At 42.0% G+C, this 26,916-nt stretch overlaps 2 protein-coding genes across 9 annotated transcripts in view; one reads left to right on the top strand and one right to left on the bottom strand.

Moving 5' to 3' along the window:
* The first annotated feature begins 10 nt into the window (after nt 1-10).
* Nucleotides 11-26,671, top strand: tax1bp1a (Tax1 (human T-cell leukemia virus type I) binding protein 1a). 2 transcript variants are annotated; one of them, XM_061665353.1, is made up of 17 exons: nt 11-129; nt 1,082-1,296; nt 5,063-5,165; nt 6,037-6,227; nt 6,361-6,516; nt 9,401-9,549; nt 10,267-10,366; nt 10,434-10,619; nt 11,417-11,668; nt 11,815-12,006; nt 12,090-12,162; nt 13,179-13,645; nt 15,650-15,736; nt 16,458-16,644; nt 17,396-17,613; nt 18,484-18,566; nt 26,250-26,671. In XM_061665353.1, the coding sequence occupies exons 2-17, from the start codon at nt 1,108-1,110 to the stop codon at nt 26,260-26,262; spliced, it is 2,646 nt and encodes an 881-aa protein (XP_061521337.1). In that variant the 5' UTR covers nt 11-129; nt 1,082-1,107; the 3' UTR covers nt 26,263-26,671. The 2 variants fall into 2 exon arrangements, with proteins under 2 accessions (XP_061521337.1, XP_061521336.1); XM_061665352.1 differs by lacking the exon at nt 26,250-26,671 and adding an exon at nt 19,501-21,143.
* Nucleotides 9,031-26,916, bottom strand: part of LOC133395988 (juxtaposed with another zinc finger protein 1) — a 28,971-nt gene continuing 11,085 nt past the window's right edge. For 2 of the 7 annotated variants that reach the window (XM_061665355.1, XM_061665356.1), the window contains exons 5-6: nt 25,645-25,804; nt 21,480-23,628 (exon numbers count right to left, since the gene is read on the bottom strand). In XM_061665355.1, the coding sequence (XP_061521339.1) occupies nt 23,558-23,628; nt 25,645-25,804 (231 nt within the window). In that variant the 3' untranslated portion in view covers nt 21,480-23,557. The other 5 variants (XR_009767305.1, XR_009767306.1, XR_009767304.1 and 2 more) reach the window with 5 other exon arrangements.

Below are 26,916 nucleotides of genomic sequence, written 5' to 3'. Positions count from 1 at the left end.
CTTTCAGGAAGCGGCGCATCATTATCATCATCTTCATCATCGTCAGCGCTTTCACAACATCGCGCCCAGGATAGGGACCAAAACAGCAAACCGCCCGCGAGATATTCCACTCGGAGTTCTTAAAAATGGGTACTCTTGCATTTTGAAGCCAATTTAGCACCCGTGATGTTGTCGATTGAGCCATTCTCTGTGCTAAGCCTTCTGGCTGGGGCAATGTTTAGCTAGCTAATGACTTGACACGACATGGCCTGTTCCCCGGCTACGTTAGCAATTTAGCCACTAGAATTGCGATGACTACGTATTTATTCAAGATCGGGTGTCCTCAAGGCTGAGGACGCACACGTATGTCAGTTAGCATAGCCACAGTAATAAAGGTTCAGGATTAGGTACTTGGGTATCCAGCAAATGTTCATTCGTTTATCTCATCTTTTAGTTTATATATTGTTTATACTGATTAATGTATTACATAGATGGGTCTACTGTATTCAAATTACCATGATTCTGAAGCTAATTGGAACTCAATAGTAACACAGTAATAATATTATTTGATGTTGGTTATTTTATATATTGTTGGAATTTTATCCAGTAGGCATGAATCCACGTAGGTAATAGAAATAAAAAAAACATTCAGTTAATTAATACAAATCTAGTACAATTATATTAAAGTGAGGAAATCATAAATGAATTGTACATGATAGGCACTTTTATGGTTAATTTAATCATTTAAAGCTGTTGTGTCAAACCTATTTTCATTAATGGGACACACACACACACACACACACACACACACACACACACACACATATCCATCCATTTTCGGAGCCGCTTCTTCTCACTAGGGTCGTGGGCGTGCTGGACCTATCCCAGCTATCATCGGGCAGGGGGCGTGTTGTTTTTTAAGTCTCTAGCTCGCCACGATGTTTTGGTGGCAAGAATTTGCGGGGACCACATAAAATGACATAGAGGGTCGCATCTGTCCTGTGAGCCTTGAGCTAGACACCAGTGATTGAAAGTACGCTATTGCTCGTCAAAGGGTAAAAGTGTGTGGCATTCCCTGTCCTCTGCTTCTTTTCCTCCACAGACAAATGAAGTGAACGACAGGATACAATGTCCTCGTTCCAGGTCGTGGATTCCTCACCTGGCAGCAGCGTCAGTGTCATGGAAACGTCCAACTTTGCCCACGTCATCTTCCAGAATGTTGGCAAAAGTTTCCTGCCTCAGGCACCCCTGGAATGTCGTTACATTCTCACCACTTACATCACACCCCACCCCAAAGACTGGGTGGGCATCTTTAAGGTAAATTCTGCTTTATAACTGCTGTTTTGCGTTGCGTTGGGTATGCATTTCATAATCAAGCCAATGAATTACACTTAAAATAGTGTAGCCATGTGGCTCATGACATCGCCAAACACAAGTAACCCAGCCCCTCGACAACTGAGCCGAACATTATTATAACATTATTATCAGAAGCTAATCCTGGGTTCTTTTGGCTTTGACATGTTTCAGTCGCTGCCTCAAAGCGGCTCTCTCTGTAATTTTGGCTAGCCTAGCTGGCCATGTCATTGGCTGATAAATTTAGTGTGCTGGTGGTTATTATGTAAATTTGCCCCACTGTTTTGTAAAAGTGGGGCGGAATTGCAGATTAGCTCGCTTACAGACACATTTCTGAAATAGGCAGATAACTAAAGATGTATTTGGTATTTAATTTTGCCAGAGACCCACCTATTTGTGTTCAATTGTTAAAAAGTCCAATTTCCATAATATGTTTGCCTTTTATGCTTGTGCGGGAGGTGAGTTTCTTTCCATAAAGATGCAGCTGCAAATCACGTTCTTCCTATAATTTTGTACCAAGCAGTCAAGACAGAGACGTGTAGTGTTTTTCAACATCACAATAAGTTCCATTTCTTTTTTTCATGGTCATTCTTGCACTTTAATTCTTTCTCGTCACTGGTACCCTTCTTGATGGCATCTCACACACACACACACACACACACACACACACACACACAAAAGGCGATGAAAAAGCAAAACATGAGTTATATCATGTACAAGTTAGTCCTTTAGATTTTAATTGACAATGGTTCAAGGTCTGAAAGTTTTTGCACTTAATGCCTCAGCTCGTCACTACTCTGCTAAAGTTTTGCTGCGGTTGCTTTGCAAGCAGAAAGAGTGTACATGGTGGGCTGGATGCAGCAGGTCGCAATGGGGGGTCGGGGGGTGCAAACATTGTGAAGCATTTTGATTCTCATTAGGACGTCCTTCCCTTACACATTTGTGACTCTCTCATCAATCTTATCTCTACTTCCTCCTTGCCATCCTCCTCTTTACTCTTGTAGCAAGCCAATACAATCTTAGATCTAATTATCAGGAAATGCAAAGTGAGAAACTAAATGCCCCTGTAAAGTCAAAAGGCAACCATTTTATCGTTGTTTTAAGACATTGACTTCAAATCCGCCGGCTCAATTAAAAAGTAATAAAGTCGTTGGAAGTTTATTTGGAAAAAGTCGATTGGAAAAATCGTAATCCGTGCTAATTAAACTCGTTTGATGGTTGGGGCCTCATGTTGGAGTATACGTCTGATGTCTGTATGTGTGCTTTCACGCAATTCTAGAGGATCTGGGTATTGTCGTGTATTAAATATTCCCAACGACATTCAGTGTTGTACATAGAGTATTCACGTTAGTTTCAGTGAGAAGAGTATGGAAGATGGCAGGATACAGGGATGACTCACACTGCACAGATTTACTTGTTTTAATTGAGTTGTGCACTGACGCCTCCTAGTGGCTGAAAGTGTTCACAGCCTGCCGTGTATCTGTGTCTGTGTTGACTGTCAGCACCAGCCAGCCTTGTAGACGCTTGACAACTTTTGTCTTCAAGTAATTTTCCTATCAAACCTTTAATACATTTCTTTGTTCAAATGTTGATTTAGTTTGAATGTGATGAAGCAAACAGCTGTCTAAAAAGCCCCGTTGGAGGATTTTGGTTGTGGCATGTTTGTTGGGTGGGCAGGGAGAAACCCGTCGTGCTAGTGTGTAATTTAGGTGTCATCGCGCTGTTCCATCACACCTTGGCTGAATGATTGATAGCAACCGTGCCTGTGATTACTTTATAACATCACTGGTGCGCTGGAATGCCATACCATACCAAAGCGAACGTCAGTCAACTTTACTCTGCAATTAGCAAAATTATTTATGTCTCCTCGCTGCTTTGCAAACACGCGTGAGCGGACAAGCCGAGCTGGCGGGAGGCCATCAGGCGGCAAGACAGACAGGACAGAGACGCGTGTTCTGCTTTTATTTGTTACGATAAATTCCAGTTCTATTATGATCACAATTTTTTTTGTTTCCATTACGGATACCCCTCTATGTGGTAGCATCACAAAATGGAAAAAACACATCTATGGACTTTGTCCTTCAGATTCTCACTTCTCTGAAGTCTCACAAGATTTGTCGCGCGAGATACACAATGCCAGTTAAGCCTATGCATTTTTGCGCAACTCAATTTAAAAAAAAAAAAAAAAAAAAGGGAATTACACGTTCACATACGGTAAAAGGGTTGGCTCCTGCCACACATTGAGTGACATGTCCTCCACGTGAGAAAATCCTGTGTTGCTACATTTTTTTTCTCATATGTAACCTAAGTGGGTGACTAAGTATCACCCGAGTGAGCGCAGCTCTGTTGTGTCACAAGCATGCATATGTGCGTTTGGGGCGAGAGGTTTATGACACAGGACCCGAGTTGAGGTTCACAACTTAATTTCATCATCAGCCACCTAGCAACACATGCAGTCCATTGAGTTACATTTCGCTTGCCTTTTTGTGTAAAATTGTCACCTTTTGTGCTCTAGTTTTTTTCGCCCAGCTACACTTTTTTTTGCGCATGCACACACAAACCCTCCCACCCCAGCTGCGCCTCTTTTTTTAAGAGCCAAACAGGGGCAAGGACAGTGGAAAAGGAGGTGTGTGGTTTCCATTGTTTCTCTCTTTGTTTTGTGTACTCTCTGCATTTACTTATGCTAAGTACGCTATAAAGTCAGTATTTTCACTGTCATTTCTTTATTTCTTTACTGATCTCCACAACAATTTTCGGAGATGTGAGCCATGGGCCAACTAAAAAAAAAAAATGCTTCTCCACGTTTTGATCAAGGAAGTGTATTGAAGACCCTGTTAAGTAAATTCAGAGATTTAATTTGAAATTCATTATACATATTGGAAGACAATTGCTAATAACGTGCAAAGACTGAGAACTATGTAGTACTCAATTGTAGAGCTATAGCCTTAAACTGTTTTCACCATTTTCTTTTTGAGGAAGGACCGAGCACCTTTATTCGCATCAGAGGTTATCCGGTGCATCTGCGAGTTACTTGAGTTTTTAAGACTAGGTTCAAGCCAGTTAGTTTGCGAGCTAGCTGGTGGCTGGTGCCTCTTGTCACGGCAGGCAGAGCCCCACAAAGACCCAGTGGAATATATTACAGCCACCGGAGGCTTTAAGCGAATATATTTTTGCAGCTCAAACATTAGAGATGAGCGAGGCGTGGTTTCAGCGCATTCGGCAGCCATGCCCACAACGTTTGAGAGCAGAGACAAGGGCTTGATTTTTCACAATTTTGAAGCCAAATTTTTTTAGTCATTCAAATTTGTCAGGGTTGTTAACAAAACTCTTCCCTGTGGTGTGTCAAATTTAGAAGATATTTATATGTACAGGGACTTTTTACATAGCAAGAAATTTTGGGGGGCTTTTCCTCCATTACAGTGATTAATGCACAAATGTTAATCACAAAATTAGGACATGAGGTGGGTATACTGTGTAATACAGTGTAAGGTACAATTTAGTGATGATCTAAATTAGTGTTATTTGGCTTTGGCAGAGGTTTGCTCCACTGTATCTGTACCATTCTTGTGATTGATTGTGGTTTTAGAATGTATGACAAATAAAGATCTCTTGCAGACAAACCTGTATATACAACGAATAAACATCTATATACAGTCCATACGTGTGTTACATTGGTCATTTATTGTATGTTTCAGTCTTTTACATTACCTTGCATGTGGTGTGTCCTCAGGTGGGCTGGAGCACAGCTAGAGATTACTACACCTTCCTGTGGTCCCCCATGCCTGAAAAATATGAACCAGGAAGTAGTGTGCAAAGGACTGTGGTGTTTCAAGGTACATAAGCCATATGCACACACACACACACACATTCACCGATTTAAGCCGGCATGCAGACCCAGGCTTTTCCGAAGTAACTTCACAATTTTATGACGCATATAAAAAGCGGCAGTCTTATTTAATAAGGAAAAATAACCACACGTCGCCCTGGGACCTAAGCACTTCTGAAACTGCACTCTCTCGCTCTCTCTCACACACACACACACACACACCAAAACACACACACACACACACAGTACGGGACTGAAAATGTTTTACTGGGCCTGGAATGGTCAGATACTACACAATGAAAATATGAGCGCATGCTGTGGTAAAAGCAGTTTGCTGTCGGATTTCTTGCACTTCCCTTTTCCATTGGCGAACCAGGTGAGTAAAAGACCTTCAAATCACAGGAGCAAACTTTCGTAATAAATAAATAAACAAATAAATAGATAAATCAAGTTATGCAGTATTTAACCTAAAATTCAATGTAAATCATAACTTCCTCAGGGCTAGACAGATTTGGGTTATTGATTGCGTTTTCACATTTTTTAAACAGCATTATTTATGGGATTTTGCACTATATTTCCTATTTTCTATACATTTTATGCCGGCAATTTTGTGTGTCTTTTCAATTACATTTACAATGTGTTCAAATAGTGTGGGAGGGATAAAAATATATATTTTAAAATTGTCTATGGTCTCTGTATATCGCAGGTTTTCACCTACGGCGGGTGGGTTTAACGGACTGTATCACCCGCAATAAAGAGGGGTTCACACTGTTTTCACATCTTTATTCTTCAATTGAAGGGAACTATGGGTTCCAATGACAGCAATGTGTGGTTTAGTAACACAATACAACTGATAGATCCCTTGCTATGTCTCCTAGGTTATTATGTTCCCAAGTCTGACGGGGAATTCTACCAGTTCTGCTATGTGACGCACAGCGGTGACATAAGGGGGGCTAGCACACCCTTCCAATTCAGGTTTGCCACACCCACCGAAGAGTTGCTGACTGTCAGTGAGGATGACAGCAATTCCGACATACTGGTGGTCACCACCAAGACTGGCCTGCTGGAGGTATGAATGGCACTGCTATAAGTAGCCATGTAACTGGATAGAGTCCATTCTATTCAGCCTTGGAGACACAGCACACATTGTTATACAATAAACTACAGAATCGCTAATCCTCATCATTCTTACTTTTTGGCAGCGCGTGGAGGAGGCACAGCAGGAACGCAGGGACCTCCTGCAGGCCATGCGGCTCCTCCAGGAGGAAAAGCAGCAGCTGCAGGAGGAGCAGAAGCGACTTTCCCGGGAGCGAGAGCAGGAGAGGGAGACGTGCTGCCTGCTGCGCACACACAACCAGGTTGGATATTAAGACTGCAATTATATATATATATAATATATATATAAAATTTCACGAAGGGAGGACGAGTAGTGGATTGGCGAAAACTGTCAAAGCCATACAATTGCTAAGCTATCATTGCAGGCAGTCGCAAAATATCAAAATAACTGATTTGGTGACGTGTTTTGAGATATAAATATAAATTAATAGACGTCCACAAAGGATGCCGCGTCTGAACCAGAAATGAATTAGTAAGTCACTGCACACGTCACTTCAGAACATTATTATTATTAATGAATATTTGTAAAATAAGATAAGTCAACCTTTATTAGTCCCACAATGGGGAAATTTGCATCGTTTCAGCAGGAATTGTGGATATAGGAAATATAAATATGTAACATAAATAGCATGCAAGAGAAGATGTAATGACAGTTCTTCTTACATGTACTTGTATATTGCACAAAATAGAAACCAAAACTATTGTCCATGCATAAACTATTCAAAATCGAGTCTATCAGCAAATGTACTTGTTTATTTGCAAAATAGAGTGCTGACTTTTAATTTTGACGATTGGGATCTGGTTAATCTGCTTTAATAGTCTAGCGTTTTTCTGTTACCAGTGTTGAAAACACAATTGGCAAAGGTGAATTAATCTATAGACACAGATATTTTTGATGATGGAACGTCAAAATCTCATATACAGATACTTTGATTCAGGCTGCAACTGCGCCCACCATTACAAGGTTGATGTCATAAAAACATTAAAATGACAAATATTGAAGCCATAATATATTAACGATTATGATTATGACTGTTGCACAGAAATGTTCTTGACAAAAGTTTGAAAATATGGAAATTCAGATACATTTGGACAAATTGTTCTGTAAGGGAATTTGTATAGGTTGGCAGCTCTGTATTTAGCTGGGCGAGTGTGCGTACACAGACACATTATGGAGCTGGAGCCGGTTCCTCACCAGTGAACGCAGGTTTGAAGTCTTCAAAGGCACCGGATTTATGAATAATCTCCATCTATGCTCAATAGACACACAATTAGCTACAGCATGTGTGTGTCTGTTTAACTTTGTGTGTATGTGCACGGCAGTCTTTGTCTGCGGCTTTAATGACCTGGCTCAGTGGGCTAGAACGAAATTGCGACTCCGACTTCCTGGGCATCTGGCGTCGGGGACGATGCCATCGCAACCGCAGAGTTAAGAAACGTGGCGTCAAATGCGCACTTATACACATCTGGGTCCACTGGGCTCCTCGACTGCACACACACACAAACGCACGTACACAAATGCTCATTATGCTCGCAAACCCTTTTCGGCCATGTGTCGAATAAGCGGATGGTAGTCCACAAAACCGCCCTGCCCAGGCTGAGGGACAAACACCCCTCAGTCACGCAATGCTTTTTTCAATGTTTTTTTCTTCCTGTCTATCTTTCACGGTCATTTAAGATGCAATGTTTTTCTACTCAAATGCATACAAAGCCATTTGCCAAATTAGGTTGATTGTTAGTAAACATTTAATGTTTGTAAGAAAAATATTTTGAAAGATTGATACAGTTGAAACCCGTAAAATGTTTGCTATTGTTTTGCGTTTACTATTTATTTATATTAATTGCTCGTTTGATAAACTAGTTTGGCTTGAAGGTGTGATCATATTTATCATCTTTGCTTCTTGTGTGCTATCTCCCTCTAGTGGCGCTGTCCGGTGCAGGCCCAAAGTAAGCAGGCTGCTTTGAGTTAGACTTTTTAGTTGCTCTTTTTATGAAGGACAAAATCGCCATAAATTGCAGGGTAATACACACACACTCTGTTATTACCACTGTGCTTTTCATTCAACTGCCTTTCAAGTGTACATATATGACGTGTGTGTGCGCGTCCACGTTTATTTTACAGTAGGCATGTCATACCTGATGAAAATATCCTTTTGAGCTTTACATGAGATGCTAAGTATATTTTTTGTGGCTGCTAATTTTATGACTACACTTTTTATAAGGTCTTTATGAACTGCTAAAGTGCTTCCCAAACAGCAGCCATAAAAAAAAAAATCATACGGCGATGTTCGCAGGGCCAAGCCCCTATGAGACATGGCCTCTGGGCTTTAACTGTGTGCTAGTCCACGGCGCATGTTACAGTCCTTCTTCTTGTCTTTAAATTATGCAGCTATGTGTGTGCGTGTGGATTCACAGTTGATAAATTACAAATGAGGTTGTGGAGAAGCTATTGTTTAGTGACAACTGATATTAGTTGTGCTTGATTTACTGCTCTTTGCTACTGATTGACACACAAGTTCAAGCAAGTTGGTTCCTCAGGAGGTGCAACTCGTGGAGAAAACCGACATCATATCATTTATCGTACAGTTTGCGCATACTTCTGCAAAATACCACTTTTGTTATTTACCATGTTGAACCTGAACATCCCTTTTCCAGAAAGCGAGTTTACCTCCATCATAAAGTTCCCATTATGACATCTAACTTATATTTCATCCCTAGTGATTTGAGAGCAGCAGGAAATGACTTGAGCCATGGGCGATTGAGGTCCCACAGGTGCATTTACTTAGGATCAAAATGTGGTAAACAGAATAAATAGAAACAATTTAATGAGAAAACAATAATTGTGCAAAAATACAATAGATGAATTAAAAACACTTGAACATGAAATGATGCACGCGATTATAGTTATTATGTTGTATTTGTCTTCTTCCATTGTAATTTTGAAAAAGCCTAGATTGTGTGTAATGCTATGCTGAAAAAGTAACAAAACATAACATATGAATGGAATACAGCTTGCTATGAAACCACCTGTCATTTGTTATTTATATTGCATGATTCACGTTGAGCCTGCTGAATCATGCTGCCGATTCCAATGTCATGATATTCCGTATCCCCCGTGTTCCTCAGGAGCTTCTGCGCTCCTCGCAGTGTCTGTCGGAGGATCGGGAAGAGGTGAGGAGGAGGCTGACGGAGGCGACAGATCGAGTGCGCCAGCTTGAGGAGGACCTGCTGGGAGTCAGTCAGAAAGGCCTGCAGAAAGAGACGGAGCTGGACTGGTGAGTGACGGGAGGTGTACATGTGACCATCAATCATCACCCGTATGTGTGAAGAACTGTTGGAATGAAAGTGTTGAAGCTTTCTTCACTGCCTCCTCAACATAGGAATTATTCAATTGTTCCTTGTGGAAGTAGGCTTGTAATTGGAAACACTGTTTTCGACTTAAGGCAGTGTTTCTCAACCTGCACATATTTTACATTAGAAAAATCTAATGGCGCACCACCAAACAAAAATGTCTGTTGTATGAATGGCTACACGTATATACACAGGTTAATTGTGTACCTCATGCCATTCAATGGAAGAACATGAATAATACTTTTTTAAAAAACAACATTATTTCTAGTAAATAAATAATTTTCTGACAATTAAGTTAAATTGGGTCATTTACCAAGGCACATAACCCATCCAAAAACTGCAGTTGTAGTGCACAGCGGTGTAGAACTGTACTGTATCGTAATCACAGGTGTCAGTTGTGCACTGTATCGAAACGAGAGGTGTCGGTGGCTTTATTTAGCATGAGTTGTGCAAAATACTGTATTAAATAAATGGCGCAATGTGGTTCTGAACCGCTACAACCACATTCATGAATTGGCTACTAAATAGAATTACACCCCTCTGAAAGTGTCAATGAAAACTGAGACGCTAAAGAAGTAGTAGTCGTAGTGCCATATGGTTTGCAAAGTTCAATTTGGCACTCTGCTCTCTTAACTCGCTAGCCTGCGTGACCGTCTGAAGAAGCTGACAGCAGAGCGAGACAGCCTGGAGAGCCAGCTGAAGAAGGAGAAAGATGAGAGGGACTTCTACAAGTTGAGAAATGTACACTTGTTGACCCACAAATAGTTGTTCTTTTGAGCTGCATACGTTTATATTAATACTTGCGCAGGCCCATCTGCGCAGCACTGAGCTGGAAAACACCAAGCTGAGCGCCGAGCTGCAGATGCTGAAGGCAGTGGAGCTGAACCGGGAGGTGACAATCGCTCAGTTCCAGGAAGAGCTGGAGAGGCTCAGGAGCTGTGTGGCCCAGCGGGACAGTCTGGAGAAAGAGTTGCTCACACTCAAAGCTGACAAGGTATTTGCGACGATATGCCAGTGGAGGCTGAGCTAACGAGATGATTACATCTGTTAGTCAATTGTTACTGTTTAACGCAGGGGATATGTTCCCGACTTATCTGCAATAAGTGGAAAGCAATTATATCGAGAGACCATATACATTTCTAGAAATAGTTTACCCCTCCCACACTTTGTAAACACATTTAAATACATTATCGCACATTTAAACCTATTAAAACATAATATGTAAAGTATTCACTAGCAGTATTAGTAATAATGTAATCGGTAGTATTTTTTAAAGTATTCCTTAGACCTCCAGTTCTCCAAATAAGAGACAAAAATTTGCTTGTGTCAAGTCATTTGTTACTCCAAAACTGAGACGTAAAAGAGAATTTAAATTATATATATATATATATATATATATATATATATATAAACACCAAAATGTTCAACCAAACTATGTTAACGTCATACTAACATATATGTGAAACGGCATAAACAGGCTAACGGAAATTAGCATAGATGTTATGGTAACACACACACGCACACAAACAAAAGAAAATTGAACATATATTTAATCATCAAAATGTTTGCATAAAATATACTCACAGGCTGCTCTGCTTCTTCTTCTCTTAATTACATTCCATCTACAGCCATTAGAGTTCGGTACTGCGCGGCATGTTCAGCGCAACGTGGCACTACTGAAGGCGCACAACTCTAAATTCGAATTTGGCTGTATACTGTAAAAACCCAAAAGAAAACGATGGCTTATATAGTGGGGGTTCACTGTATTTGTTTGTGTGTTCTTCTCGACAGGCCGAGCTGGCACGTGTGCGCGAGCAGCTCCGTCAGGCCGAGGAGCAGCTCGCCGCGTCCCGCCAGCAAGCGGCCTTGCTGGCCTCGGAGCTCCGCGACTCAGCCAGCGCCCGGGACCACTCCATGACCGAACTGTATCGCGCCCGCCTGGAGGCCGACAAGCTCCGCGCCAGCCTGGCTGATGCGCAGGCCGAGTGCCAACGCATGGAGAGCCAGCTCGACCGCATGAGGAGCTCTGCACACAAAGAAGTGGTCAGTATCTCTCTTAAATCATTTGTGTCTTTGCGCATTTCCATGTTTTAACATCAGCTTCAATTTGTGTCAGTTTGATACGTTGCAAAATATTTTGTGTTCTCAATTTCAAAAGTTATGAAGTGTGACACCCTCCCTTGTGTCAGGGTGTGGGGACCAATGGTGAGCTGGCCCCCAGCACACTGATTGTTTCAGAGGCAGAAGCTGAGCTGCAGAGGGAGGTGGAGGAACTGAAGCTGCGCCTCCACATGGCAGCCGAACACTATAAGGAAAAATACCGAGAGTGTCAGCGGCTGCGCAGGCAGGTGGCCAAACTGAACACGAGCGAGTCGCACGCGGTGAGTGACTGTACTGTGAAACCAGAAAGACGCAACAAACATCTTACACATCCACATACTTGCATACGGTTTCCTGTGCACAGGAGCAGAAGAGAAATGCATCTACTGAGACAGTCTTGGAGCCACTGACCCCAAGTCCTGATTCACCCACAGCAGGTATGCTTTCCTAATGGATGATGACGATGATAACAATAACATTTCATTAGAAAGTGAAAAGTGTTATTTCCAGAAACTTGGGCTGGCCCATAAGACCGTAAAATAATCTATAATAATAACAATAATAATACCTAATCTAAATTCACCCCCCCCCCCCACCATTGGCTTAGAGAGAAAGCAAATGAGAATGTTCAAAAGAAGTTTGGGATTTGCTTATTTCTCCTGTCACCAGACAAGCTTTCGAAATAGTTTTACACAGAATTAAGAGAAATATTTTTTTCTTTACAGATAAGAAAAAATAAGGGATTTCTCAAGGAAAAATGTCCCTTTTGCCCAAAAATGTACGTAAACGCAATCCTTAATAAATTAGCATTTTAAATGTTGAACAATTTAACATCATAAAATAGGCTGGCCAACTGCATGGCTTAGCTGTTCTGTATGCAAGAGTAAAAGCAACACCACACTTTCACTGTGTTTTGTCATGAAAAGTTGTACAGGTGAGGTAAGACAACCTTGGCACAAGATTTGCGTCTTGAAAGCGCATACCTCATGTCAAATGTTTCCAACATGTTGATAAATCACGGCTTGTGTCTTTGGCAATGTTCAGCGCAATTGACTCTGTGACTTTGGGCTTCTTTCTTGTCAACTGGAAAATAATGTGAAAATGAACCCTCACATGTTGTCTGTTGCTTTGCAATAATTAAAGTTGCTTGGGGTGTCAGTAAAGTCATTCAATTGGCAAGACTAACTTTGTTTTTATTAACAAGCTCCTCTGTGTTGGCAGCCACGTCATTAGCGTGAGCAGTGAACTTCAGCGGGAATGCGCTTTGAGCTATGGAAGCAGCAAAAAAAAGGACACAAAAAATGTGTCCTGACAAATACATTTGAATTAATTGATATATTGATATTAATTGAAATTGATTCATTGCACAGCCCTGCCTTACACGTTTACAACATTAGGTATACCTACTTCCTACTTGACTACATAATAATCTAGGAATTTGTTTTTTTTGCAGGAAGTATTGCCACAGGAGCCCTCCAAGAGGCCTCTGCCTTGACAATCAGCACTGAACTTGAAAACCTGCAATGTTCACACTGCAGTACGGAGATTGAGGATAAGCAGAGCGAGAACAAGTCGACGGGGAGCACTGAGGCGAAGGGCGATGAGAACCAGAAAGAGGAGCGAGAAGACGACCAGAGGAGAGAGAACGTGCATGAGGACAGCCTGCCGATGACGAGCTGGGTGGAGGTCGAGACGAAGTGGGCGGGCAGCGAGGGGGACGGCGAGGCGGAGCACACGGAGGAGGAGGAGGATGTGAGGGAGATGGAGGACAGGGGAAGAGGGGAAGAAGAAATGGCAGAGAGGGAACAGAGCCACTCTGTGGAGGAGGAGCTGGCACTGATGGAGGAGAAGTGGAGGGAGCAGTGCGCCATCAATGAGACTCTCAAACAGCGTCTGGCCAATGAGGAAGAGCGATTTAGAGTGAGACGCCTACTGTTATTTTTTTATTCTTTATTTTTAGTGGACGAATGAATATTTTAGCATCAATGTACTGTAAAAGTTCTGCTGCCTCTTAGTCAAAAAAGAGATTTTATATCTCAAAAAGGTTTTACCTAGTTAAAAAAAAAATGTAAAAAACGTGCCAGTTAAAAACCACAATATTAAACGTGGTGAAATGCTTCTGTGGCAATGTCACTCAAAAAGGAGCATGTTTATCTTAGCTCTGTGTCAGATCTCAAATTCCTGGTGTGACTAATCGAGGTGTGGTGAATGAGTCACTTATGCCTCTCTAACTAGGTTTCATGAGTGACTGACGGTCGGCCATCGGTTTTGCATCGCCGTTGCACTGTCGCAGATGTAACAGCCAATCAAAATGCACGAGCTTTCACTCACACACAAAAATACATTTCCTGGTTTTATGTTACAGAGAGCCAGCCCGCCGCCGCCAAGTCATAATCTTCCAGTATAATAGATACAGTAGACATATATTGTGTTTTACCACAATACTTACGTATTTATAATTGTTCTTTTTTTTTTAATATATACCTTTGAGTTACATAGAAAAGCTTTCAGTCTCTTTCGCCAAAATGCATGCGAACGGTGTACGTAGCACGCTAAGTACAATCAAATGAATTGGGGCAAGGCAGCGTCAGAAAATATCCACACTCCTTTTTTCTCGCCCACTTCCTCTCTTTGTGGCAACCCGCTTCTTCCTTGACCGGCACACTATGATTTTATGGTTTAATAAATGTGATACTGTACAATACATATGTGGAGCCCCAAAACCCTATACAAGGCCACAGTTTTCCGTCACAGCTCATGGGTAGATGAATCGCTCAATGTGCGAGTTCGAGTATTAAATTTTTTTTTTTGCGATGGTCCATTCGAGTAGGGTTCAGCATTGTCGCACGGTGTGTAGCGGGGCTAATTGCACGTGTACGTGCCCATGCGGTGAAGACTCTCCTTAACTTCCACCAACAACCCAGGCTAAACTTAAGCTTCTCCCCAGTGTACAGTGCTTCAACGTGCTACATTGGACAAATTACTGTACGACTTTACTATTCAGACAGGGCTTTGTTGCCATCTTGTGGCATCCTAGGGAGTTTCGGAAAGAGCACAAAAACGGCATTAGTGAGTCCTCAGAAAAAAATGTAAATAGGTGAAACACCAACAGGAAATGTCTTGTTCCATTCAAAACATGGAATTTGAAATATACACTCCATTATTGCAGTTATCCAGCAGTTTTGGGGTCTGAAAGGTTCAAATGAGCCCATTTTTCAGTACCTGAACACCTTGCACCTCAGCAGCCTGCGTTAACATGAACAAATTTTGATCACCATGGGAGCGAGTGTGTTTATCGGCGCTGTAAGCAAAAGGCTCTCCCCCCTGTCTTTGATCGTTGAGGCCCTCGTGTGTCATGTGCTGCCCTTAATGGCCTCGGAGGCCGACTGGGGGGAGGGACAGCTGCCGACCGCCATGTTTTATGACTGTTTACATCAGGCACAGAGGGGATGAAGCCAGACGGACGGACAGTCAGTCTGTACTGCTGACTCCCCACCTGAACTTCACCCTCTAATGCTGCACCATAAATCCCTCAGAGTGGGGAGAGCACCAAAAGAGATGAAAGAGAAGAGAAGTTGGGGGCGGGGGGGGCGGCGAAAAAAGCAAACACAATTCAAGAGTTGGGAAAGTGGGCCGGACAGACAGACATGAAGCAGAGAGAGAAGCCAAGGGGATTTAGAATCGTGGTAATGGGATGAAATGAGAGACGACGAGACATCCACTATCCCACAGTGTCTCCCAGATTTACTGCCATCCTGTTACTTGGCGGCCCAAGATCAATAACAGATCAACAATGAAACTCCTGTTATCAGGGCTTGTTTGCTTTCAGGTTCCCTGCAGGCGCTCTGAAGCTGAACTAAAACCTCTGCGGGGAAATGCACGATTGGAGGTTATTAACTTCCTATTCCGTGCGTGTGTGTTTAGGCACAGATGGCAGAGCGGAGCAGCGAGGTGATGGAATTGAAACGTGACCTTGCCCAAGCTTTGAAAGACAAGGAGCGATTACAGGAGGTAGGGCTTGGCGATTAGCCGATTCAGTTGATTTATTTGAGTTGTTTTTTTTCCAGGTTAATCTAGTTTTACTTTGTAGTCTAGCTCATGTGCACTACTTTCACGAACAACATGGCTGAGAACATAGAGGAGCTATTTTGCAGTCATTGTGGCCAAATTTGCAGCTTTGTGGCTATATCTAGCAACATTTCCAACCCCTCCAACAAACCTGACAACAAATAACAAATACAGCAAATTCCAGAAGTCGAAAAAAGCAAAACTTACAGAACGTCAATGTGGTTTGGTTTTTCAATAAATGAAGGTTTTATTTTAAGGCCATGAAGCCCAGCCCTAGCAGGTGGTAACGCCGTCCTCAAGAGTTGATTCAGAACATGCATGTGCTCTTTAGTCGCGTCGTTCTCTTGCCAGTCCTCCCCCACTAATTAATATATCCATACCTGCCTCCTCTCCTCGTGCCATTATTCCATGCAAATGCCAGGCGGCGTGTCTGTATCACCTCCCCAACCCTGGTTTAAATGTTAAACCTGCTAACAGAGCACTAATGAAGTCATCCAGGGAGGTCGGTGAGGGGGGAGAGCCCAAGTTTGACACCCATTACAGGAATGAGTAGGCTACTAATGCTAGTGCGTCACATATTATCACAAAGGGCAGGAACAGTGTAGAAGGAAAGTAAATTGGGACGACTTGACTTTCTTCGCTAACTAAATTATTCCCTTCATAGGAGTTGCATCGCTTCCTGAGTTGGCAAATGGAGCAGGACGCCCGCGATAGAGTTGCTGAAGTCAGGCAGCCCATGGTGCTGCGTTACCCACTGCCCTACCCCCAGGACCCCTCGCCCCCCCCACTGGTGCCACAGAGGCCGGCGGAGCTGCAGTTTGGCAATCCATACGCTACTGACGCCGCACAAGGTGCTACTGCCTCTTTGTGTCATCATGTTAGCTCATTGGTGGTGTAGTGGTTTACTACCTCCAGGCGGGTGGCCAGTCAGGGGTGTCAGGTAAACCCCCGTTTATCGCGAGGGATACGTTCCAGATCTATCGTTCCAGTTTACTGTCAAAGTGACACATGAAACAAAAAGAAAATTAAACATAGTCATTGTTTATTTATTTAAACACCAAAAGTTCATCCAAACCATATGAAAGTCTGATAGGTTAATGCTAACACATCATTCAAAATGCCAAAGACAGGCTAATAGAAATTAGCATAGCTTTTTCAGTAGTTGTAAACCTTCAAACAACGGCTGCTTTAACACACACGGAGCAACAACACATCCAAATAGAGCATACAACGATACTCGCAGACCGCAGGGCACATATTTTCTCGACTCTCTGGGAACAACAGCTGCTACTGGAGCTTAGGTGATCTTCTCTGCCTCCTCTTCTTGATCCTAATTAAACCGCATCACTGCCAGTAGACCTCAGTGCTGCGCGCTATGTTGTTGCACAACTTGGTACTACACTAAAGAGGCGCAACTCTCGATGTGAACTTGACTGTATACTGTAAAAAAACATAAAAACGATCGCTTAAACATTTGTGATATAGCGGGGGTGCGAATGATGAACCGCAATTTAGTGGGGAAACACTAGTGGCCAATTTTTGTAAAAATGGAATCATCATCACCATTTTGATCATGTGATTTATTTTACTTTTTTTTTTTAGACCAGGAAGCAGATGTCTCACTTTCTCCGGAGCAACTGACTCGTCCTCCACCCGAGGCCCCACCTTGCGCCACTCCCTGCGCCCCTCCAATCTCACCACTGAACCCGAACCCTGGCCCAGTGGCACCAGGCTGGGACAGAGACGTGGTCTGCATCCAACCTTCACGCAGCACAAGCCCCCCGGAGACTATGGAGAACCCACCCGAGGAACCAGAGAATGTAAGAAACGATGGACATTTGTTTACCAGAAGCTGCTAATAGTATTGAGCATAATAATAAAAAAAATACAGGTCATGTCCCAAGTCCAGGAACTTAATTGTTTTGCCTGTTACTATACATCGCTGGCATAGATATGGGAACAAAGATACAGTAATCTTCGCATATTTACGGTTTGGCATTCGTAAATTTGCATATTTGGAGATATATATATATATATAGCTAATACTATTGATGACCCTCATGTGAAAGCGGTTTGTTTGTGTTGAATAATTTCATTACTGAATGCAGTTGTTACCGTAACGTGTTCATGATTACATACATGCCAGAAGTATGGTGTTGATGCTTTATGATCATCTTCGTTTGAACTGCTTTGCTTCCATCCTGTGGCGTCAATACGAGCGTCCATTATTTGCACGTTCTTACTATTCATGGCAGGGTTCGGCCCTTGTCCCCCACGAATAGCGGCGGGGATTCACTGTACACAATTTGTTGTAAATATAGAATTTTTGGATGAATGCAGTGAAACTGGATAATTTTCAGCAGCAACCCTGATGCTCTCTCACAGCACACTGGTTGGGAGTCTGTGCTCTACAGGGGTACTCTTCACTGGATGAAGCTATGAACTCATTTTCTTCATGCTATAATTAACACTACCACATCAGAGATGTTGAAGACTGGGAGAACTTAATTCTGGAAATTGGTGCGTCAGGGCAACCCTGAGCTTTAATCTCTTTTCAATAGTATATCGTGGTTATATGGGAGCAAAATACTTAAGAGTCTCAGAGTCACTTCTCTTATTTTGGTTTACCCCTTTAAGACATAACATTTCCATTGTTGTTCCTGCCGATGTGTGTGGTATGTATGTTGTAGACGCGTGGTGGGGCTCAGCCATCTTGTGACCATCAGTCCAGCAGACTTGGTGAAACAAGCAGCAGCTTCTGCTTTGACTCGAGGTAGGTCACACACCCATAAATAATATGTATAAAACCACCAGTACAATCAATACAAGAGATGGGTAGCCATTACACAGATAACAATGCTTAGTTTCCAGAGAGGTGTTCATTTAGATGTTGTTGTTTTTTGTAGTTGTCTGTGTCGAGCTGCATTGCTTACTTATAAGAGGTGTTTGTTATATTTGGGCCCTCTTATCTAGCCAATTGTACGTTATTTGATTCTAAACTACACAAGCCAAAATAGTAGCATACATAACAGCTTAGAACAAAGTGCAAAGAGCCAAAAAATGTGGTCACAACCAGGGACCCTTGTACGCACTTGCGAATGACTTAATCTGAGACCGCAGGGGAAGACAAGCTGATTGGCTGACACTGGAGGACAACACCAAAGAGAGCTGTTGAAACTAATGAAACAATTAACACAAGACATAAAAGCAAAAAGTAAATGTAAAACCTGGTTCACACATATGATAATCGTGCTGATTTTCAGCCTGATTAACAGATGTTTCTAAAAGATTATCCTGAGCAATTAATAATTATTATTACCGTATTAAACATTAGATTTTTTTCAATTTGTAATGAAGACTCTGTGTATCTTGTCTCAGTATATTGTTTTACATAGTGTTTATACGTAAACTTGTTTTTTTTTTTTTTTTACTTCCACTTATTATTATTATTTTTTTTTTTTTTTTTAAGCCTCACCTATGAATGACTTGGCCCAGCTGTCCATTTGAAAATCAAATGTGGCCACGAAAACTTTCCCATTAGATTGCATCTCATTAGAAATCTGAATCAGAAATTGTAGCTCTGACAATGGGAGGGAGTTTTCTTCAGAAAACCACATTAGAGTTCTTGAGGACTGCAAATGAAAGAAACCCCTAACGCACGTCCTTGTCTCCCTTCCCCGGCTCGCATCGGCACACCCGGCCAGCAGTGCCGTTCACAAGCGCTGCCCGTTGTGCGAGGTGATCTTCCCGCCGCACTTCGAGCAGCGCAGCTTCGAGCAGCACGTGGAGAGCCACTGGAAGGTGTGCCCCATGTGCGCCGAGCAGTTCCCCCTGGACTGCCAGCAGCACCTCTTCGAGAGGCACGTCCTCACGCACTTCGACGGCCACGTGCTCAACTTTGATCAGATCGAGTGACCTCCCCGTCCCCTCCGGCGGCGTCGAAAAGTGTGCGGTCATCGGCGCCTTTCGCAGGTTACGTGGGAGCTGCTCCGATACGGAAAGCCGTTTCGACATTTATTCCATATCCTTGATGTACAACTTGAGATCCATGTACCAACTATGCTCTTGATCCTCACCAGTAGGACAACTACATGTCACTAGTGAGGCAGAACTGTGCACTAGTTGACATCTGCACACCACCAGTACTGCTAGTGAAGCGCTAGATGTTGACTAGTAGAATTTTATCATGTCACTAGTGGCACGAGTAGCACTTTTGTCAACGAGTCCAGTTTTGCCTCACTAGTAACATTGTCCTACTACTATTATGCCAGTGTTTTCCTACTAGTGTGCTGAATTGCTTCACTCGTGAGGATAAAGAGTCCTCACTCATAAGACAATTTAGCGCTCTAGTAGAATAACTGTCATACTAGTAATGTTTGTCTACTACTAGGGCCACTTTAGGCCTACTAGTACACAGTTAAACCTTGTAAACTACTGTGCTGGACTAGTAGCACTACTAGGTCCAACTAGTAGGCATGTGGAATGCTGGCGTAGCGTCCTGGACCCTACTAGTGGCAACAACATGCCAACTAGTAACTATGCTTCACTAGTAAACTGTAGTTGTGGTACTAGTATGCCAGAGCTGTCCTACTAGTTTGCAGAACTGTCATACAGTAGTGGGAGTGAGAAAAAACTTTACTAGTACGTACTGAATTGTCTTCGAGTGAGGACAGAGTGTACTAGTGCATGGACCTTAAGCTGGATATTGTAAACATGCCCCTATTAAGGTCGATGTACTAGTATGCTCTTTGTCCTCACTTGTTAGGACAACTTTGGCATACTAGTGGGACAACTACATGTTACTAGTGAGGCATAACTGTGCTACTAAGTTGACACAGTTTTGCCTCACGAGCAACACGTGCTGCTAATATGCCGAAGTTGTCCGACGAGTGCGCCGAAATGTTGTACCGTAGTGAAGTGTTGCCAGGAAGACACAGCCGTTCTACTAGTGTGCTGAACTGTCTTACTAGTGAGGACATAGTGTACTATTGCATGGACCTTTCGCTGAATATTGACTGATAATGTAATAATAATAATAATAATGCTCAATTGCTTTCCATACTCCCAACACTCAAAAAGCTTTGCTTCCGCTTTATTCTTCTTGATTCTTTTTAAAGCACTTTTGCGCAGTGCATGTGGATATTGTGTGTCCAAAACAAATCAAGAAGAAAAGACAATCTTGGCTGTCAAGAGGGCAAAACACACGCGCTCCATTTGAAGCGTTAATGCCAAATGAGACATCGACAAATGGATTTCATCGCTTCCAAACCGAAACGCTGCTCTTCAGGAAACGAGGTTTAAGAAGAAGAAAGAAAGAAAGAAAAAAAAAGTTAACATTTGGGGGGGGGGGGGGGGGGAAGTACTACATTTTTAATGTATCTGCACTAAACAAGGCTTTATTCTGAATGTAATGTACATATGGAAATACATGTGTGATGTGTAGTGTTACTGCCCTCACGTTTTGCTCATGTCAACTACTGGCGTGCACTTTCTGCTTTATGTTCAGTTGGTAGGTAGCTCCAACAAGGAGACGATGACTTTGGAAAGCCGTTTCAGCATATTCCATATCCTAATATCCAGCCGATGATCCATCTACAACTGTAATACGCACTTTGTCCTCACTAGTAAGGCAAAGTACAATGACTGTCTGCTTATTTTAATACAGGTTTGACTTTTTCCCCCTAAATTTTCAGCCTTGTTTTAAGATACGAGAGCTTAGTTTAAGGATCTTATCAAGTCAAATCATATTATTTCCATTGGCAGATTTTTTTATTTTCCTATATTTAAGCGCAGTGTGTTAATGTTAAAACTGCGTAATGTTACAGTGACTTAGAATAATATGAAATACTTTAGGAATAAAAAAATAATTATTGTTTTTGATTAACAGTTAGGCCTACTACGCTACTGCATTTTAATGTTGGTCATTATGGTAGTACTTGAATATTTTTTTTTTAGTTGGTACTTGCAGTCAAAGGTTTGAGAACCACTGCACTATTCCATGACATTTCTGCACATTGATTGGACAACTATGTTTCTAGTGAAGAAAAACTACGTGTGGGCATTTTGGTGTGAGTGAGGACAATGCACCGTACTAGTACATGGATCTTAAGATGGGCGTTTATTTGATATCTAGTGAAAGGTTCATGTACTAGCACACTCTTTGTCCTCACTAGTAAGACAATTTAGCACACTCGTAGAACAAGCAGGGCGCAGTAGGAGAATGACACAGGTTACTAATATTTTTTTCCATTACTACTACTGTATGATATTTGTACACGCTAGTAGGACGACTATTACATGTTACTAGGAGGCAAAACTACTTGTGGGCATTTCGGTGCTACTAGTAGGTTCCAGAAGGCTACTTGTGCGTGACACATCTACTAGTTGGGTCCAGTAGTGTAACTAGTGCAGCACAGTAATTTAACAGTAAGGTTTAATTTCAAAATAGTACTTGTAGTTGAAAAAAGCGGCACTTGTAGTTGAAAAAAGGTATGACATTCATCTTGAATTGTCTTACTACCGAGGAGAAATGGGGTACTAGTACATGGACCTTAAGCTGGATCTATGAGGACAAATAGGGTACTGGCACATGGACCTTAAGCTGGATATTAAAGATAGGGTGTAAATGCTCAAACTGTTTTTCATTCAAACGTAATGGTCATGTATGTCCATATTTCATGTTCTCATGAAAATCACAGCAATTGCTCTGTATCCATGTTGGACCTGATGAATGAATGTCATCTACGTGTTATCTGCATCACTGCTGTCATTCCGTGAGCTCTGACGGTGTTGTTTATTCAAGCTTTACAAATTGCATACCAATCACAAGGCCAGTGTGTGAATGGCAGGGATCTTGATGAATAAATGAACTTGTCCAAGCGCAAGTGACTTGAGTATAAAAAAAAAAAAGAAAATTCCAAGAAAGCACAACATGACAGTCAGTCTTTATTTTTGCTTCTTTCTTTTTTTTTTTCTCACCCAGGCAGGCACCTGTTTACATTGAAGCAGCTTCTCTTTTATATAGAAAGACAGTACATCCCCTCCCTCCCCGATACAAAACACTCATGTCCACATTACATAAGAAAATATAATTTAAAAGCACTTGACAAAAGGACACATTACGATACATTCACTGTACATTGTAAATATGGGACTCTGGCGTTTGTGGGTTGCACCCACCCACCACCTCCACGTGTAATACTGCCATTGGCCTGTGTTAGGAGTTGTTACCATGGAGACTTAATAATGCACAAAAGAATGGAGGATGAGTGCAAATATTACTGGACCCATCACAAACACAATGGTCTTGCTGATCATGTGGATAATGTCTTTTGACCCCCCCAAAGAGGCAATGAGTGACTATTTGAATCCTTGTAATATTACTGGACCCATCACAAACACAATGGTCTTGCTGATCATGTGGATAATGTCTTTTGACCCCCCCAAAGAGGCAATGAGTGACTATTTGAATCCTTGTAAGAGGGCAACACCACCGCTGTCCCTCCTGCTCCACAGGAGTGACCTGGCACAGAAACATGACACATCCACACACTAAACGGCACAATAACACGCTAGGCTGATGTCAAGATACACACACACACACACACACAACTGGAATGCTCTCGTCTGCAACACACCAAAAAGGTTGTAGCTGCTAATCTCTCTTATTTATTTTTAATTACAAATCACCCTTCAGGGTGCATGCATTGGAACATTCATTTTTTTTTAGGGTGGCGAGACAAACATGGCCACCCTGTTGTTGCCTCATCCCCTCCCCCCCACCCCAATCAGGCACATGTTATGGTGGATGTTTGGCAGTGGAGAGCTCTTGGCAACTGTCATGGAAAGAACAAGAAAAAAAAAAATGCTGGCAACTGGAATGACACATCCAACAAATGGAGCTCAGTATGGGGTGGGGGGGGAGTCTTAATGGAGCGTCTATAAACTAGAGAGCCCCAGACATGGGGGAGGGGGGCAAAACATGTAAATTGTGGCCACAATACAGATATAACGTGCACACAAAATACTATTTTGTGAGTTTAATACTACCATGAACAACATGGACATGTGGTTAAGAAAATGGAGCGCACCTTCACTAGAAACTACAATACAAGATCTCGATTTCCTAACCCAACTGTCCAGGAATGATGCTTTATTAGTTTGTATTTTGTATGCAACTTATACTTGCTTCATTGCCACAAACGTGTATTTTGTGCACACATCATTTTTGAGCCACACATAAGTATGTCATGGACACAAATATTCTGCACATTTTATTTTTGCGTAGGATTGGGGCCAAGCTTTGCTTGGAATAGCATATAAAATCAGTCAGTAATTGACACCTCTCCTAATAAGATTACATGATTATAAATTTAGATGCCACAAGAAGGCAGCAAATTACTCCGCCTTCGGCTAAATGAAGCTCATCAACTCGATTCAACAGTTTCTTGGCACAAAGATGCCGGCAGAGCACTACTTTTGTCTAAAACTCAACACACTTCAACATTGTTCCTTGGCAGCAAAGCACTACTTTTGTCTGAATGAAACTCCTTAACACACTTCAACAAAGTTCCTTGACACGAAGATGCTACAAGATGGCAGCAAAGCAGTACTTTTGTCTAAATGAAGCACCTCAACTCACTTCAAATAGTTCCTCGGCGCCAAGATAATAATAATAATGTATTACACTTATATTAGTGCTTTTTCTAGGTACTCAAAGACACTTTACAATTTCATGCATTAATCATTCACTCCACAGTCTCACCCTGGTGGTGGTAAGCTACTTGTGTAGCCACAGCTGCCGTGGGGCAGTCTTATGGAAGCCGTGGCTGCCATTCTGCCCCCGCGGCCTATCCGAGCACCACCATACATCCAACTACATTCATTCATAAGTAATGTGGGTTAAGTGTCTTGCCCAGGTGACATGCACTCAAGCAGGGATAGGGACCGGCGGCCCTCCGGTTGCAGGGCGTACGCTTACCCTCTGCACCATGTCACCCACAAGATCCCACAATATAGCGCCAAAGTAGTAAAGTAGTCCATATGGCCATTGGCCTGACCACATAAAGCGAATAACGGTGGACAGGTTACAAAAGGAAAAAAAACAAAAACAAAAGGGGGAATTCATTAATTTTGGACCACAAATATCATTGCATATTGTGTCCACAATTTGCCCCCCATGTCATGACAGGGCCTCTGTAGTAAGCTTTATGCTCCGTTCTAAAAGTATTGGTGAAACATGAGCTGGCATATTAGAAAAATAGTTTGATGAAACTTTGAACCATTCAAGTCAAAACACTGACAAAATATATAAAATAAAGCTTGCAGATGTAACTATTTGTGTATAATGCTTGTGAATAAGCTTATAGTTTTTATATATACCACTAAATATGAGTCTACTGTTTATATAGTAATATATCTATTTCAAATATAACTTACGCAGAACCCCAGAAGTTCCCGTGAGGCCGCCGATCCAAAGTCAGTAAACAAAGCAAAAGGAGTGAACACACTTCCTGGTTTGGATCGGAGACCGGAAGGTAACTTAATCATCGTGCGGGGGCCGGCTTGGTTGCACTTCCTGTCTCTCACTTCCTGCCAACTTTCTTTAGCACCTTATGCAAGTCAAACCGAGAAAAACAAATGATAGCATATACGAAATGTGCAAATGTACAATAAAAAAAATACAAAGATATACTTTTGGAAATACGAGTGATTTAAGATGATAGAAAAAGGAAATAATAATGTAAAAAGAACTTAAAGCATGCACTTTAGTGTCAGGTGAGGAACTTTTAAGGGTAACATTTTGGGGTAGCAGACCGCGAGGCCTTTTCAGGTCTAGCCTTGAATCTTACGCAGAATCTCGGTGGAGACTGGCGGGTGGAAGTTGATGGTGTGGTGCCTCAGGCCCTGCGACGTCTTGTAGCTCTTCCCGCAGCGGCACTTAAACGGCTTCCTCACGCGGATCTGCGTGCGGTGGCCATTCTTGGCGTGGTACTTGATGCCGTTCACGTTCTGAGAGGAGAGAGAACGCCGCACGCACACTTTGACAGAACCTGTTTTTTTTTAATAAGCATAAATCTTAAAGAGCAGGCGTGGAGCAATCGAGAACACGTCCATAAAAACGTCTACAACTCAAAGTTGCCTGTCATGTTCACGTGTCAATGTGACATTGACATTTATTTTAATGCTGCTGTAAAAACGTCACTATACTTAGCTACCAAAATCGAGTCTCGTCAAGGGTGACTACGCTCGGCTTCCCAGAATCTTTTTGGTAACTTTCTGGTGTAAAGTGGTACCTTGAATTTAATCATTTCCCCATTGCTTTAACGTGTTTTTTTTTAGGAAGAAAAATAGCTCTCTACAGTATTGCACTATATTAAATCATACAGTAATAGCTTAATTAAATAGAATGTAAAGAATTAAACATTTTCTGCATCATGATTAATTAATTTTGCAGCTCCTTCTGGTGACCACCTTAGCCACCAGGGGCAAATACACGAAGAAGGCGGGCACGACTTCGCTGAGGATAAAGCACAGATGCCTACGAAGGCTGTGGGTATTGTTATACCGTCCGTCTACATGTCCTGCTGCTCAACCCAAACCGTTTGTGTTTTGTGTATATCGATCGCTTAAAAGATTTTAACACCACAACATCAATCCTAATTTGGTTAGCCCATCAATGGTGTTTTGCATTGTGTATTAGCACTAAGGCAAAGTTAAGTGGTTGTTTTAAATACATGAAGTGTAATTGTCTTTGTTTTATGATTCGCTTGACTCCTTCAACAAGGAGTGGCGTTAAGCAGCTTGAAGCCTCTTTTTCTTTTTTATATATAAATTACATAATGAAATAATGAAAACGGGGTAATTGTTCACTATCTGCCAAACTGCTGCTTATTGTGAAGTTCGCTGTCCACAAATAAAGTATACATTTTATATATCTAAATGCATAATAACAAATTGACGATAAAATATCGGTGCTCAATAGATAGTAGTAGAAGTCTAGCACAGTGTAAATGTACAGATTTGGGGCCGATCTGATTCTTGGTTATATAAAACGATAAAAAAACATTTTCCTTAACTCTGTGGGAATATTACAGTTAGCCTCAATTATGTTAAAATCATCA

The sequence above is a fragment of the Phycodurus eques genome, chromosome 20, assembly GCF_024500275.1.
Source record: "Phycodurus eques isolate BA_2022a chromosome 20, UOR_Pequ_1.1, whole genome shotgun sequence".
NCBI lineage: Eukaryota > Metazoa > Chordata > Actinopteri > Syngnathiformes > Syngnathidae > Phycodurus > Phycodurus eques.
Note: the sequence above shows the minus strand (reverse complement) of the source record. Positions and strands in the feature narration are given on the sequence as shown.

Coding starts and splice junctions, on each gene's coding strand:
- tax1bp1a (XM_061665352.1), top strand. CDS start 1,108: ATGTCCTCGTTCCAGGTCGTGGATTCCTCACCTGGCAGCAGCGTCAGT. Junction 1,297..5,062: donor ACTGGGTGGGCATCTTTAAG/GTAAATTCTGCT, acceptor GTGTGTCCTCAG/GTGGGCTGGAGCACAGCTAG. Junction 10,620..11,416: donor TCACACTCAAAGCTGACAAG/GTATTTGCGACG, acceptor TCTTCTCGACAG/GCCGAGCTGGCACGTGTGCG.